Source organism: Styela clava, chromosome 2 (genome assembly GCF_964204865.1).
Source record: "Styela clava chromosome 2, kaStyClav1.hap1.2, whole genome shotgun sequence".
NCBI classification, from domain to species: domain Eukaryota; kingdom Metazoa; phylum Chordata; class Ascidiacea; order Stolidobranchia; family Styelidae; genus Styela; species Styela clava.
The window spans coordinates 24,866,820-24,881,565 of record NC_135251.1 but is presented as its reverse complement, the minus strand read 5'-3'; the positions used below and the strand labels follow the sequence as shown (position 1 = coordinate 24,881,565).

At 34.7% G+C, this 14,746-nt stretch overlaps 1 protein-coding gene across 1 annotated transcript in view; it reads right to left on the bottom strand.

Moving 5' to 3' along the window:
- Nucleotides 1–1,951: 1,951 nt before the first annotated feature.
- Nucleotides 1,952–14,746, bottom strand: part of LOC120336759 (HEAT repeat-containing protein 5B-like) — a 36,051-nt gene continuing 23,256 nt past the window's right edge. The window contains exons 29-42 of the mRNA XM_039404514.2: nucleotides 13,785–13,949; nucleotides 13,560–13,649; nucleotides 11,433–11,628; nucleotides 9,836–10,060; nucleotides 9,116–9,243; nucleotides 7,995–8,130; nucleotides 7,110–7,248; nucleotides 6,253–6,365; nucleotides 5,592–5,725; nucleotides 5,265–5,376; nucleotides 4,940–5,085; nucleotides 4,142–4,352; nucleotides 3,611–3,744; nucleotides 1,952–3,044 (exon numbers count right to left, since the gene is read on the bottom strand). Coding sequence (XP_039260448.2) covers nucleotides 2,823–3,044; nucleotides 3,611–3,744; nucleotides 4,142–4,352; nucleotides 4,940–5,085; nucleotides 5,265–5,376; nucleotides 5,592–5,725; nucleotides 6,253–6,365; nucleotides 7,110–7,248; nucleotides 7,995–8,130; nucleotides 9,116–9,243; nucleotides 9,836–10,060; nucleotides 11,433–11,628; nucleotides 13,560–13,649; nucleotides 13,785–13,949 — 2,151 coding nt within the window. The 3' untranslated portion in view covers nucleotides 1,952–2,822. The remainder of the gene's footprint in view (nucleotides 3,045–3,610; nucleotides 3,745–4,141; nucleotides 4,353–4,939; nucleotides 5,086–5,264; nucleotides 5,377–5,591; nucleotides 5,726–6,252; nucleotides 6,366–7,109; nucleotides 7,249–7,994; nucleotides 8,131–9,115; nucleotides 9,244–9,835; nucleotides 10,061–11,432; nucleotides 11,629–13,559; nucleotides 13,650–13,784; nucleotides 13,950–14,746) is intronic.

Genomic DNA, 14,746 nt, shown 5'->3' with positions numbered 1-14,746 from the left:
TGGTGAAATATTGGTTCCATTAGATTTGAACCCGCGTACATTTGAACCCGTAATTGAACCCGCGACAATTGCACCTATGAAATTTTTGAACCCATACTAACCCTAACCCATGGATTTTAGCACTCTCATATAGATTGAACCCGCGGATATACGGGTACAAATGTATGGGTTCAAACGTACGGTCATTGAAATATTGGGCGCCTCATGCCTCATAAAAATATTAAAGTAATACCCTCGTTGCGGCGACTTCATTTATCTTTATGCACTAAGACTAAACTATACAAATGGGATAATTCCGTGGTCGGGGAGAAGAGGACTTTTGCAAAACAGCCATTTAGAAAAACGATCCAGAATTTAGATTCCAGATGCATAATTGTCGCAGAATGACCCTCGTAAAACGCTGATATCGTACCAGTGCTCCAATGACAAATGACTTTTAGCGTACGTACAATATCTAGGAATCTAGCCTGAATGTCCACAACATATATATATATACGTGACAACGTCTTTGCATTTTTGAATAGAAATTATTAATATTGAGCGAAGTAGAAAAAAAATTATTTTTTCTATCTACCAAATATATATATATAATAAATGTGGTATATTGCGAAATGATGCTAAATATCACGAATATAAATCGCAAACAATCGCGCAGTTGAAAATATAGATAATTCACAGGATAGATAATTGAGGATTCGTATCTGAGAGATGCAAAAATTGTTTAATAAAGTGCAGAAAATTGAAATACAGAGATCAACTTCATCTGAATCAAATGCGACTTTATCCAGCAAGGCCAAATATCACTTCAAAAGCAGAAAGTACATAGTTATATAAAAGCTACATAAAATTATTCGTTGAAAGAATATGGAAGCAACAGGTAATCATCAAGAGTTTTCGCAAATCTATATGGAAATATATCTGTGTCGACCTTTTTTCAGTGACAAGACTTTAATTGGAAATATATAGGCAACCCAACGACAATAGAGAAAATTAGATGATATAGATTGAATGATAAATACCTAAAACAGGTATGAATTATGGTAAAATCTACGTAACATATAAAACTGTATAGTTATAAGTAGGGTAAGTATAGTTGGTAATAACTTAAACATTAAGAAGTTCACTATTGTATTAACACCACGGTACCAGAAAACTTGAGATCATAATACACGTTTCTACTCGCGAGGGTGGGAACGTGCATGGCTCAGAGACAACGAGGCAATAGGTGCCGCGAACAAGATCCATCCACAACAAAAAATATTTCCTATATCCGCGTACAGAGTTACAGACTTACCTTTTAAAACATCACAGATCAGAAGACACCGGCCTATTTCTAGCCGATACAAATACCCATGTCGATACCCAACCTTCCGTCGATATTGAAAAGAATTGGCCGATACCGATACATCTAAACGCCGAATGATCTTTGTTGAAATTCATTCGCGTCTTCCGATCACTGAGATCTCAGATGCGTTTGGAAGTTTTCACGAAGGTCTCAGCATATCAAACACGACACGCGTTTATTTCATCTAGAACCTGTGTTGGGTGAGGCGACCATCGATTAAATATACACCATCTTTACACGGGGTTTGGTACCGCGCTGTTCACGAGTTTAAATTTAATTTAACGGCTACAGCAAAACGTTATCCCATTGGTAGAAGTTTGCTTTTTGAAGCACAATATACTAAAATTAAATATTCGACTTACCTGTCAGGTACTTATTTTCTCGGTAACATTTCAACATCATTTTCGAAGGAAAAACGGTACTCCCGCCGTAAGTATGTGTACCAAGTCAGGCCATAATTTCATTCCAATTTTCCTTATTTTAGTTTCCTTACGAGTTCGCTGCATTAGCCAAGTGAATTTACCCCGTCCATAGGTTTCAGTCCTTTTATACAATTTTACACCTTTGGAGCGTCGAAAAAACGACACCGTTCATCACGAATAAACATACAGTTGATAAAATTTATTACAGAATTAAAACATAATATGGTATTGCCCCGAAAGGTCATCACTGGGAGTTACCAAACCACAATGATATTGAGAATTACATTAAAAAGTACAGATTCTTGAAGATGCTTTCGTAACTTGAATGAATAGTTAGTTATTGAACCTGTTACACATAAATTACCATCAGTCCATGACATATATTTTATATCATAAAACGCTCAAAAGATTGAGCTTGCGCAATAAAGCATCCAACTTTCAAGTAGGCCTATACTGGAACAATGTCCTATATATAGAAATTAAATCGTGTCCGAAAAATACGCCGCAAGAGCATTTTGCTGTGAAACAAGTATTTGTGATAAAAAAAGTTAGTTTACAGGGTTAGGGTATGCTTTGAAATAAAAATCTTTGTTAAATAAAAAGATACTTCAAAAACCTGTTTTTATCACAAATACTTGTTTTACGGCAAAATGCTCTTGCGCAGAATTTCCTAGAATCAAATTTAAATAGCTATCCTAAAACAACAAAAATAAATAAAAGTGCAGGATACTTAATTTATGAATAAAAATGATAAAATCAGAAGAATCAGGTATGAGTATATATATAAAGTAGACAAGTAGTATTTTGTTTTCACCCAAGAATATTTCAGTCTATAAAGACGACGTAGGTGGTTACTACAATGAATAAGATTCAAGCATTTCAAATGACAATTATCAAAAATCAAATAACGGAGGTTTCCAAATATACTGATGTAGTACAACACGCAAGCATCTCCATGCAGCATTTGCAATCGCATAAGATTTTTAAATAAAATCACGGATAAATGGGTGCTTTACTAAGATTCCAAGGCAATAAAAATCGAGGGTAACGAATGTCTATTTCCCACCGAAATTAGAAAAATCCATCTTCAACTTGATGCTAGGGGGTGCGTTAGCTTTTGCTTGTCTTGCAGCCTGTTGTTCCTGGCGTTTGATTTCCTGCTGCTGTCTGCGTTGTGTAATAAGTTGATTCGCTCTTACCGCTTCTTCCAGTTTCATTTTAACAACCATTTGAGAATCAAGAATTGAACGAAACGCCTGTGGATATTTTTGTCCAACCTATAGAGAAACATGAGTAGTGAAGCAATAAGAATATTTGACAAGCTTGGCGAGTATATTCACCTTCCAGGGAGCTGTAGGACTCTATACAAGAATCTTAGTGGAATCCTCGGTAACAGTCGGCGAATTACGCCTTCATCCACCACCAAGTCTATGCATCTGAACAAATGATTGGTTAACTATTTCTATACCCGACATGGACTGGTGACTGTGGTTCGCTACAGGATTAAGTCGTCTTATAAGCTTTCCTCATTCGTCGGATGACGTATATGAGAAAAAAATTTACATATGTTAAATGTAAAAATAATTGGCATATATCGTCCTCAGCCATACAGCCATACTCTCCATTTATCACTATTTTACGAGAATGTAAAAAAGCGTTCATGACGCCATGTGATGACATCATGATTTATGAATTATTAACTGCCCCCTCAATGGGTCTTGCCCCCTTGGTGCCATACACTCTACTGGCATAAAAAGCAGATAGACCAACTAGAATTACAAAAAAACTAGGATATGAACTTTTCTTTGAGTAGAGAATGCTGGTAAGTCGATGACAATCTAACCTGTATCAAGTATTGTAGGGCACAGTCATGTAGCTGTCTTTTGAACTGTTTTGTTTGAGAAAGTTTTTCTCCTTCATCAATTGTTGTTAGAAATGTTGCGAGAACTGACATGAATATATCAATCATATCCTGACCTGTTGATAAATTTGATACATAGGTTGAATATGGCATAAAAAAACTGTCACACTGCATTTCGTGAATAGTAGATTTACCAGTCTCTATCACCTAGAGCAGCGAGCGAGTCCCAAAGTTGATTGATTGGGGACCAAAATTAGAAGCAGAAGGGTATTTGCAGGCCTGGAGATGAGCACCCGCAAGGGGCCGATACCGCTTCGTATATTTAAGATACCGGTATAATTGAATTGTTACAAACATACACAGTCTTAACTGAGATAATGATGTAACATTAGCGGTATCTAAAACGCAATAAGTATTTCACTTGAGTTTTGAAAATGGAAATAAAAACATTAATTCAAATACAATCACAGAATTTCAAAAAACAATGAATACAGACAAATAACGAACACTTACGATCATCATCTTCCGTCAAAATAACCAATAAATCAAGAATTTTGAAGCATTCAATTGCAATTGCAAGAGTTTGTTGTATGTCTGATGATTCACTTATTTGAGATAATTTGTTAACCACCAGTGGAGTCATTCTATGTATGAATGGCCATGTTAGATCCGTGTCTGTGAGTCGAAATATGGATGGAAGTATCTGAGTCACTTTCAATTGTAGCTGGAATTGATGAAGAATACTAATTTGAATTATATTCGATTAGGATACATACATCGCATTATTAGGAATCCCGTAATTCTTTATTTTAGAAAATAATACCTGAATAGGTAAATATAACTGAGATTATGAATGGATTAATGGAAAATTATGATGATACATCTGATATAGAGAAAATTCTTATATTTTTTTAAATGTAAAATAAAAACACCGTTCCCGGGACATATATATACTAATCAGTAATTTACTGGGAAATTAAATGCAAATTTGAACAAGAAACGAAGTGCGTAAGACTCTCAATAAAGGCACACTTGTAGGAAGAGCGAAAAATGCAAAAGAGACTTTACTCATTTTCACATACCGGTAATTCAGAAAAGACTTGTTCAACAAACAGACTCTCCTGCTAACCCAGTAATTCATGATCCCTCTCATTATCTCTACATTGGTATGTAATTTATGATATTATACAATGTAGCTTGCGATATATTTTCTAAGACGATGCATTTCTTTAAAATTTTCATTAATTTTTTTTAAAAATTGAAAGAATTGAAGTGAACAATGCAAAGAATTCCAAAAATAAACTTGAATACCTGTGTATCATCAGATGCGAAAGACTTCTCAAAAACATCAATTATTTTGGATAAAATTTCATCGTGTTTACATATGATTGTTGGAGCAGATAACAGAAACAAAGATATGAACATCAATACAGTACCCATGTCCTTCTTCACATCGCCTGTGTAAAAAAATAATTGTTAATTTTATTTTAAATTTTTTTACAGGGATATAAAAGAGAGAGACAATAAAGGTTGAGAAAACCCCGATATTGAGAGAGTTTCATCTTTGGAAAACTTCAATTTTTCTACATATGGAAAAACTTTCATTAACTGATTTTAAAATATTTCACAAAGTAACCTTCATTGGCAAAATCTAATACAGTAGCGAGAGAGCTTCGTAATATTTTGATCCATTCCGCTTCTGAATCTTCACTGCTCATGAATCGCAAGTTGATCATGACACGAATCACCTGAAACAAGGTTAAAAATGAATTCAGCTTGTAGACCTTCATGCGCATGACAATAGCACAGCCGAGCAGTTAGAGCATGAATGTGCAACCTTTACTACAAGAGAGCCAGATACAAAATTTATCATCTAGCATTAGAGATAAATAAGAATCATATAATAAAGTAGGAAGTAAACTGAAATATCATTTTAGAAAAAAAAAATTAAAATTTAATGTACCCGGAGTATTGTTGTGGTGATAGTGTTGTAGGCAGCTTGACAATTTGTTTTTTCATTGATATCATTTGAAATCACACATTCTTTCAAGGCACCAGTAATCAGCACCATAACTGTTGGCAAAACGATACTGGTTGCTGTAAAAAAAGAGTGATTTATGTTAATGCTTCAACAAGACTGAAATAAATTTACCAACGAATAGACTAGATTTGCCAACTATTGCAAGTCCTATGTGTTTATTCTCTTTAATTCAAGAAACACACTAAATTTCAAAGTGAAATTAGCCATTCAACAAGGATAGAATAGGATTTACATATTTATCCTGAAGGAGAAGGAAGCCGTTAAGACAGCTCAAACATATGGCAAACCACAACCATGGCGATAATGGTCTAGCAAACTTCCTGCACATAATTATCCCCGGATGGGATTTGAACCTGCAAACTCGCTCATGGCTATCAGAGGTATTTTGAATTCCTAACGCTTAGCACAATGTGCAACACCTGCATAATGAAAAAGGAAAGCTACCAATTAAATATGACATATTTTGTAATTCAGAAACCAATAAAAAATTAAATATAATTGCCATATTATTTAGTTAAAATATTCTATTGTCTTCTGTCTATATATGAACAAGGTTTGATATTGACTTGATGTTTGGACTTACCTTTAGGGGAACAAAGAGTGAGACATTCTACTAACAAATCAATTGCCATTGATACAAGTTTAGAGCTTTCGTCATTTATCAATCTTCCTTTACTGTTATCTGGATTTTGATTTCTGAAATAAAAAATATTGAACGACTGAATGTTTTTGTTCCTAAAAGTTATATCAAGTTACTTTTTCACACACCACATTGTGAATTCTAATAAACGTTTCTACGTTTTGTATACTGAATCATTTGACAATTCACATATTGAATTCAATCAACTTTTTCACACACCACATTATGAATTCTAATAAACAGTTTGACGTTTTGCATACTGAATCATTCAAAAATTCACATATTCGAAACTGATAATGTCACATTTCACATATAGTATTCTAATGAATATTTCATTTCACATATTAGATCAATCAATATTTAACATGTTTATTCTTAATAACCTGTTTTGTGTGTCACATATAGAATTCTAATGAATATTTTGAGTTTCGATGTTTCACATATCAAATTAATCAACATTTCACATATTGAATATTCTTTTTAGTTTGTTTCACATCACACACAGTGAATTCTAATGAATATTTCAAGTTTCGATGTTTCACATATTAAATTAATCAACATTTCACATATTAAACATTCTTTTAGTTTGTTTCACATCAAACATAGTGAATTCTAATGAACTGTTAGACAAAATTCACATACTAGATCCTTCAACATTTTCACACATTGAATTCTACGCGGTTTCATTCTGCCAATACCCAAAAATATTCATACTTGGGCCAAGTGTGGCACAACCTTTTTTTAAAGAGTGGCTATGTTTAATGAAATACAATGAAGCTAGGTTTTAGAAAAAAACAAACCTAAACGTAGGGTTGATGGATGGAAATTGTCGCACCAACACACACATACAAACTTCTAATGACGCAAAAACAATTGATTTTCCAGGAACAAGATGACCTTCGACCCCTCCTTCTGCATTCTCTGTCGGTTCTATAACATCTGAAAATAATAATATACAAATGAAGAAAGAACAAAACTTAATATTAGAAATAATGATGATTTTCATTTTTTTATCTAAAAATTTACTATTTCCGCGAGGTAAAATCACGATTTCAAGAAATAAAATTTTATTTCTACTTTAAAGAGGATATAGTCGATATATTCAATTTTACAATGAAGTGAAATATGGTGATAGCCTAGCTGTGTATTAACTTTGTTGGCATCTTAGGTTACACATCTTGGGTTTAAATTCCATAACCCACCACTTCAACCAGGGTATGATAAATTGCATAAAAACGTCGAATCTAAAAGATTCCAGTCTTCTTAAAATAGTAGCTAGATATCAGTGGCTGCTTGTACAGGGTCTTGTTTGGAGCAAAAGACGTGAATTATAAAAAAGCAGATTTTTAGAATATCTAATTATCCAGATATGGCCAATGGATATTGCAGGACTGGAAAACGAAAATCCTAGCTTTATTTAACAGTTATTGGATCTCCGCTCTAACAGACCCCTATCCTTAGTCATTCTGTCTGTGCATTCCTTTTGTCTGTTCAGCTGTAGCGTCTAAACTGCTGTATCGATCTGGTTGAAATTTCTCACATGGGTAATGGTAATGCTGTCATCCTAGTCATGATCGTTTCACGGAAGTTTGGATTGGTTCGTCTCGTTTCCATGACATCAGCAAAAAATTTGCTGATCGTTAAAAAATTTCTTTGTTTCATTAAGTAAGCCCATTTCTACAAACCTTTGTTAGAATACAGCTCTTCTTTATAGGCTTGTACAATTTTAGAAGCAACTTCCATTACTTTATGTTGACTTGTTGAATTTTCTCTTGTTAGTAATAAACGATGTATCACGTTTAATAATTCAATTCCAAGCATCTGAAAAAAATCAGGTTATTAAAACTTATTATTAGAACAACATTCAACATATCATACATAATAAGTCTATTCAATCTCAGATTGTAAAGAAAACAATTTGAGTTTTACTTGCTATTATCTGCAATAAAATAAGTCATGTACTATTGTGTTTTAGAAATATTTAACGGATGTGTTGACCATGTCTTTGTTCTAGATTAGTTTTTATATTTATCCTGAGAGATCTGATGTAACAGTGGTTCCAAAAGTCGATTGACCGGGGGTAGAAGGATATTCGCGGGCCGAGAGAGAGAATTTGTTCCAACACAATTGACAACCAGCTGTGTGTTTGATCCAGTAAATATGAAGAGTTCATCAATCCTCAAAACAGGGTCACCCCCAAATTCCCAGGTTGTTTGAAACATATTCCGAATAGGATCCCTTTTGCGCAAACGGTCCTTGATTACCGAAATGTTTGGGTACAATCATACACTAACAGAAGTTGAAGAGTTCAAATGTTGAAGAAATTTTCTTCTGTTTCGTAATTAAGCAATCAACAAAATTATGGGTTCTGCTTTTATGGTTCATCCTTGATTTGAATTTGTGCCTTTTAAACAAAAAAGTGCTTGGTACAATCCACCAACATTTATGGGCATTCCAAAAGTATGTGCACCAATTTGGAGGTAACTATTTTGGTTCGCCTACTTTACATCAAGTTGTATAAAGGGATTGAAACCTATGAGGAGGGGGTATATTCACTTGGCTAACACAGACAGTCCCCAACTTGTGATAGAACTAAAAAAAAGGAAAATTATGGCCTAACCCTAATCTGGTACACACACTACGAGAGTACCTATTTAGGGGCGTTTATATGGTCCCTATGGTAATTTGAATGGCCTATTACAATCTGTAATGGTAAATGCTAGTAAATTCAGAAAAAAAGAACAAGCATGCTATAAGGAAACAATGTACATAAAAGTTCCGAAAACAACAAGAGATATGTCCTTACTTGATCTTTGCCAATAATATTTCTCGTAACTTTTGTTGATAATAAAGCATTGAGTGCAGAAAGACAAGCAACGACAACTTCCAATGTTTCTGATGCTCTTGGTGAACAGAGCGTTTCGACACATACACCTAAGAATGGGATTATTAGATGCAACATCTATAAGCATTGCACATGATAAGAATGATAAGCACTAGGAGGTTAAATATGATCACTGGAGCACTAGCCCAAATAGTTGACGTTATATATATCCCATCTCAAATCATTGGAAATTTGGATGATCTCATGTCATTTTTCTACCGTTTGGGCAGATAGCTTCATGTAACATTGTTCAATTGGAAAAAAGAGGGCATGTGTTATAGTATAGTCCAACTACTATAAACTTTGAACATTAATTGTGAAATACAGGGGCATAGCCAAGTGGGTGGTTTCGCAGGTTGGAACCCCCCCGTTTTGAAATATTTTGGAAAGCTGAAAAAGTCGCTACTAATGTGTGCAATCACATTTTGTTAAAACCGGCAATTGTTTTCATCCGTTGTTGCTTTTAAAAAAAATCAATATTCGCTGAAAAAGTCTATTTTACCGAGTTGCGTGATCAAGGCACCCGTTTTTGAAGTCATTGCACTGGAATTTTAATTCCCATCTGGAGCCCTCCCCCCCCCCTCCTTGAAAATTCTGGCTACGCCCCCGGTTAAATAATTAAATTTTTAAACTTCAACTTACCCATAATTAAATGAATTTGAGCTTTTGTTTCATCACTAACACTCTGGTTGTGATCTGTTTTTTGATCTTCTTCGTCATCTGAAGACGTTTCGCTGTTTTGTATTTTCTCTTTCACAAACTCTTCAGCTTTTAACCATACCGATGCAGCATGTATGATTGGGGTCCATGACTTAGCATAATGTGGTCGAACAGCTGCCATAGATTCTGGAGTAAAAAATGCCCCACCTAAATGAAAAAGATTGTTTTAGTATACAAACAGCCCTCAAATGATGCCTTTACAATACTCATTATTACTTGTCAACAGAAGTTCTATGCAAAATAAGTCTACCGTCTTTACCCGAAAAAAGACAGGGTATTATTTCAATTTTCTTTCGAAAAATCACACTTGGGCTTATTTTTGGTGGATGTCTTTTAATTTCATTCATTAGAAACAAAAGAACAAAGTAGGGAATTACTAGATTTTCAAATATAAAAAAATATGTAAACCCATATCCTTCTCATAAATAACACAATTTTTATTTAAAAAAAAAATGCTAAACATATTCGGGTCTTTTTTTAAGGAGAGGGTTAATATCAAAATCATATTTTAAAATTCAGCCTCAGTCTTATTTTTATCGGGAAACACGGTAGTAATCTATGTATTGTAACTTCTATAAAGGGAATATAGGAAAAGTAATTTTCAAATTGAATTTTCATGTTTATTCCGGTGAATATAGAGGAAAGTTAAGATGGCTTAATCCTACAGTGACATTCAGCCATTGTCAGCAGTCACAGACACTATGGAAATGACTGATCATTTAATATATCCGATACATAAACTTGGAAGATGAAGGAAGCAGTAAAGAATCGACATGTGTGGAGTATATGTGTTTTTATATCATTATGTGTGGAGTAGGCTACATGTGTTTTTATATCATTATGTGTTTTTAAACCAGTGGTCGGCGAAGTTTTTCTTAGTGAGGCTCAAATAGCAAAATAAAAAAAATTTCAAGGCCAAAGAATTTCGTTGGAAATTTTGAATTTAACCACATAGTATACTTGATAAGGAACATTTAATATGTTTAGTTGAAATGAACGTAATGTATAATCGTTTGATATTTAAACTAAAACCATTTGGCAAAAAATTTATATGTAATGTTGCATTTATAAATCCTTTTTTTTATCGCTGCCATAATTGAATTTATTGGAGATCCAATAGAAAAGATCAGAGGCAAGTGATGGGCGGTGACCCACAGTTTGCTGACCACTACTCCAAATCATATGACCACTCATATGAGTGTCATTCTCAACATGTTTTGTTCTTGTCATGTTTTTGTTAGTCACTGGTTTGAGATAGTAAATAAAGAAGTCGCTGCAATACTCCTATTACATGCGTACTCTTGCACAAATGAGAAAGATTGAAAACACAACTAGCTCATGCCAGAAAGGAGACAGAAAATTCACAACCACATGATGAACAAAGCTGCAATCATGCATAACTGATGAGAAATAAGAGTAGCTGTGTATATCTTACTGGTCTACTTAACTAACCGATGTATTCTATTATCAAAAGACTTGTTTCTTTGCCACCAATAAATACAAAACAAAATCAACCTACCTTCTTTTGGCATGTGAGTGTGAAACTCTCTTGGTAATCTTAGAAGAGCAAGATCCCTTAGCACTTTCATCCATAACGATGATAATATAGGTAGATGAGGTTCTACTAATGTTAATAAACTCTCATTATTTTCTTGAGCAGATTTCACTTTTCGTTGCGAACTATTCTTTGCTTGCTGCTTCGCTACAATGTACACCTGTTCAAATACAGAACAAAATATGGAATATAATGTTTAATACGGCATTATACAGGGCAAGAAGAAAAAGCAAAACCCAGGTCATTTGAAATAGATTGTAGAGCAGCAGTGTGCAACCTTCTATAGAGAAGTATAACTGGGAGAACTGGGCCGCACCTTCATTTAACATAGGCTTTCTAGTAGTTTAAAGCAGGGGTGTGCAAAGTGCGGCCCTGGGGGCCAAATGCAGCCCGCAAGGGAAAAATGTGCGGCCTGCGGAGGCAACTGAATAGCAGTTTGAAAACTTCTAATATTAAAAGATAAAATAGCTAAATGAGTTTGGGTTCCAGACTTCCAGCCTATCAGTTGATGTTGTCTAAATCGAACCTAGAATAATTTGACAGCAAATTATGGAAATGAAACTTGGTGCATTTTACTGAAAACTTCTCAATCAAGTTACTTCCACATTTGAAAAAGTCATGGCTTCAAATATCAAGTGCAGTTTTAGGTATTTTGTGGCGGCTGCAGCTGCCGCAAAACCATGGCGGTATTTCCATAACATGGCCGCTACGGCCAAACCTATGGCGACTGACTTTTTAGCTGCCACAAACCAATGACGAGCTGCCGTTACCGCGGCAGCAAATTGAAAACCAATGGCAGGTGAAATTTTGCTGCCGTAACCACGGCAGGTGGGCCTTAAAGACAGGGCTGTCCCTTATGGTGACAAATATTGGAATATTGACAAAGTTGGAACGTTTTTCTTATGGAAACAGTTTTGATGGATTTGGGGTTAGGGTTTAAGTAGATATAATTCCGCATGATCAATTAAAATCTGATACATTAATTTGTGAATATACTGTTAATACTGATTACTAAATACTGAAAAGCGCTATAAAACCATGGCAAGAGCTGCCGCGGTTCGTTCGTGGCAGGAGCTGCCATGAAGTGGTAAGAACTGCGCCTCTCAAATATGGCACTTTTCGGTAATATATTTTTGTTCTAAAATGGGCGTCGCATCAAATTGCTAGCACTTCCATTTAGGCAAATTTGGATAAAAGTAGTCGGGAAAAGAATCCAGCAGCAAATTTCTCACTGAATTCGTTTAAATTGGGTGCAACAATACATATCTTTAAATTACAGTTCTAAGAACTTATTAATGCGTTTTAACTCATCATTTCTGTAAGGACCATGAGATCAATATCAAAAATACACTATTTCGTGCCTGCAACTAATAAAAAATCCATAATGAAAATGCGGCCCGCGGTTTTGCCCAGTTATCGATATTTGGCCCGCCTGCGAAAAAGGTTGCACACCCCTGGTTTAAAGCACAAAAATTTTGGTTGTTGATTTTACGACATACGTTTCTCGATTCGCACAAGCTAGCTGTTAGGGCATTGTAACGTATTTGGATTATTCATACAAACCAGATTAAACCAAATTAAAAACTAGTTCGGCGGGTTGCACACAATTCAAAATTGGCACATTTCCGCGGGCAGCACAATTTTCTCTTAGGGCCGCAGCCGCAGATCCCTGTTCTAGAGCAATCGAGGTTCCGCAAGAAACTAGTCAGGGTGCTTGCATGCTATTAATACATTCATGGGTATTTTTGAATATTTGTTAATGTGGGTTCTGTAATGATCCCGAAGAGCATATCAGGGGTTCCATAATGACAGAAAGGTTCATATGTGAAAGCGTCCTACACTGAAACTTCCGGGCATAATCATACACAAACAGTAGTTCAAGTGTTTAAATCTCCTTTAATTTCGTAAAAGTGACTAAGAAATTCAATGGTTCTGTTTTTATGATTCACCCTGTATTTTTTAAGCAAAAATTCTCATCGAAAATGTTATTTCAGAAAATTGGATTATCAAAAATATGATCACAATAATAATACCCTTCGTTAAATATAATATTCTTTCCTATACTCCTCGTCTAAAACAGACACAACATACCTCTGCCCAGGCCTTTAAAACTGCAAGTTTTTCCATTGTCGAAGCACTTTCACTATACAGTTGTCCAGAGGAATTACTGGGTTTAGTCATCTAAAATAAAGAATATCATATAGTTCAATAAACATAGTATTAAGGAATCAATTTCACATCTTCAACTTAAATGAATTACTGTATATTCTCGCATTTAAACCCGGATATACATAATGTATATTTGGAAGAACTTACTGAATCTAAACTGGACACAAGAAGTGAGTGTACTCTCTTCAAATCATTGAGATCACTGACAACTCCGCTAGCCAACCAAGCACTGCATACTTCACATGCACGAGCTGTAACTTCATGAGATGAATCTGCAGATTGGGTGAAAGCAGGACGAAGTGCTGCACCAACCTAGGATGTAAAAGATACCAAAATGAAAAAACATGAATTTTGTGATGAAAACAATAAAATCACATACCAATCCTGATTTTATTTCATAAAACGTTGAATAGTTCTTTTATATTCATAAAACAGACTAGATTAAATATGACTAAATAAACTTGACAACAAATATAAACAGTCATATTACATAGATCCAGCTATATCAATTAAAAAACTGGTGGTCGAATTTCAATTTTCATCAACCTAGATTAAACTAAAGACCTGTGTAACCAGTTTGTTTGGTACTCCTGTAGTGTGTGTACCAGGTTAGGGTTAGGCCATAATTTCATTCTGATTTTCCTTCTTTTAGTTCTATTACAAGTTCGGGGACTGTCTGTTTTAGCCAAGTGAATATACCCCCTGCCCATAGGTTTCAGTCCTTTTACACAACTAGATATAAGATAGGCGAACAAAATTAGTTACCTACATATTGGTACACACACTTGTGGAGCGCCATTCGTTTTGACATTTCCAATGCAATGTGTATGTTTACACCACCACATTTTCTTTTGACTTTCAAATGAAGTCTACCATACAATTGCTTGAAGATGAATAAAATCAAAGCTAGATCTGCCATTAACGACGACGCAAACTTTATTTGCTTTAGAACTACGCCTTTAATAAGAATTTTTCAGAAATAATATCCGCATTGAGTGGTTAAAGTTATTCCATCGTATTTAAGCTGCGATAACAGGACAAAATTCTCTCGAACCAAAATTAGGCTTACTGTAGAGCAACATATCTATGAATGTATTCCAAACACAAAG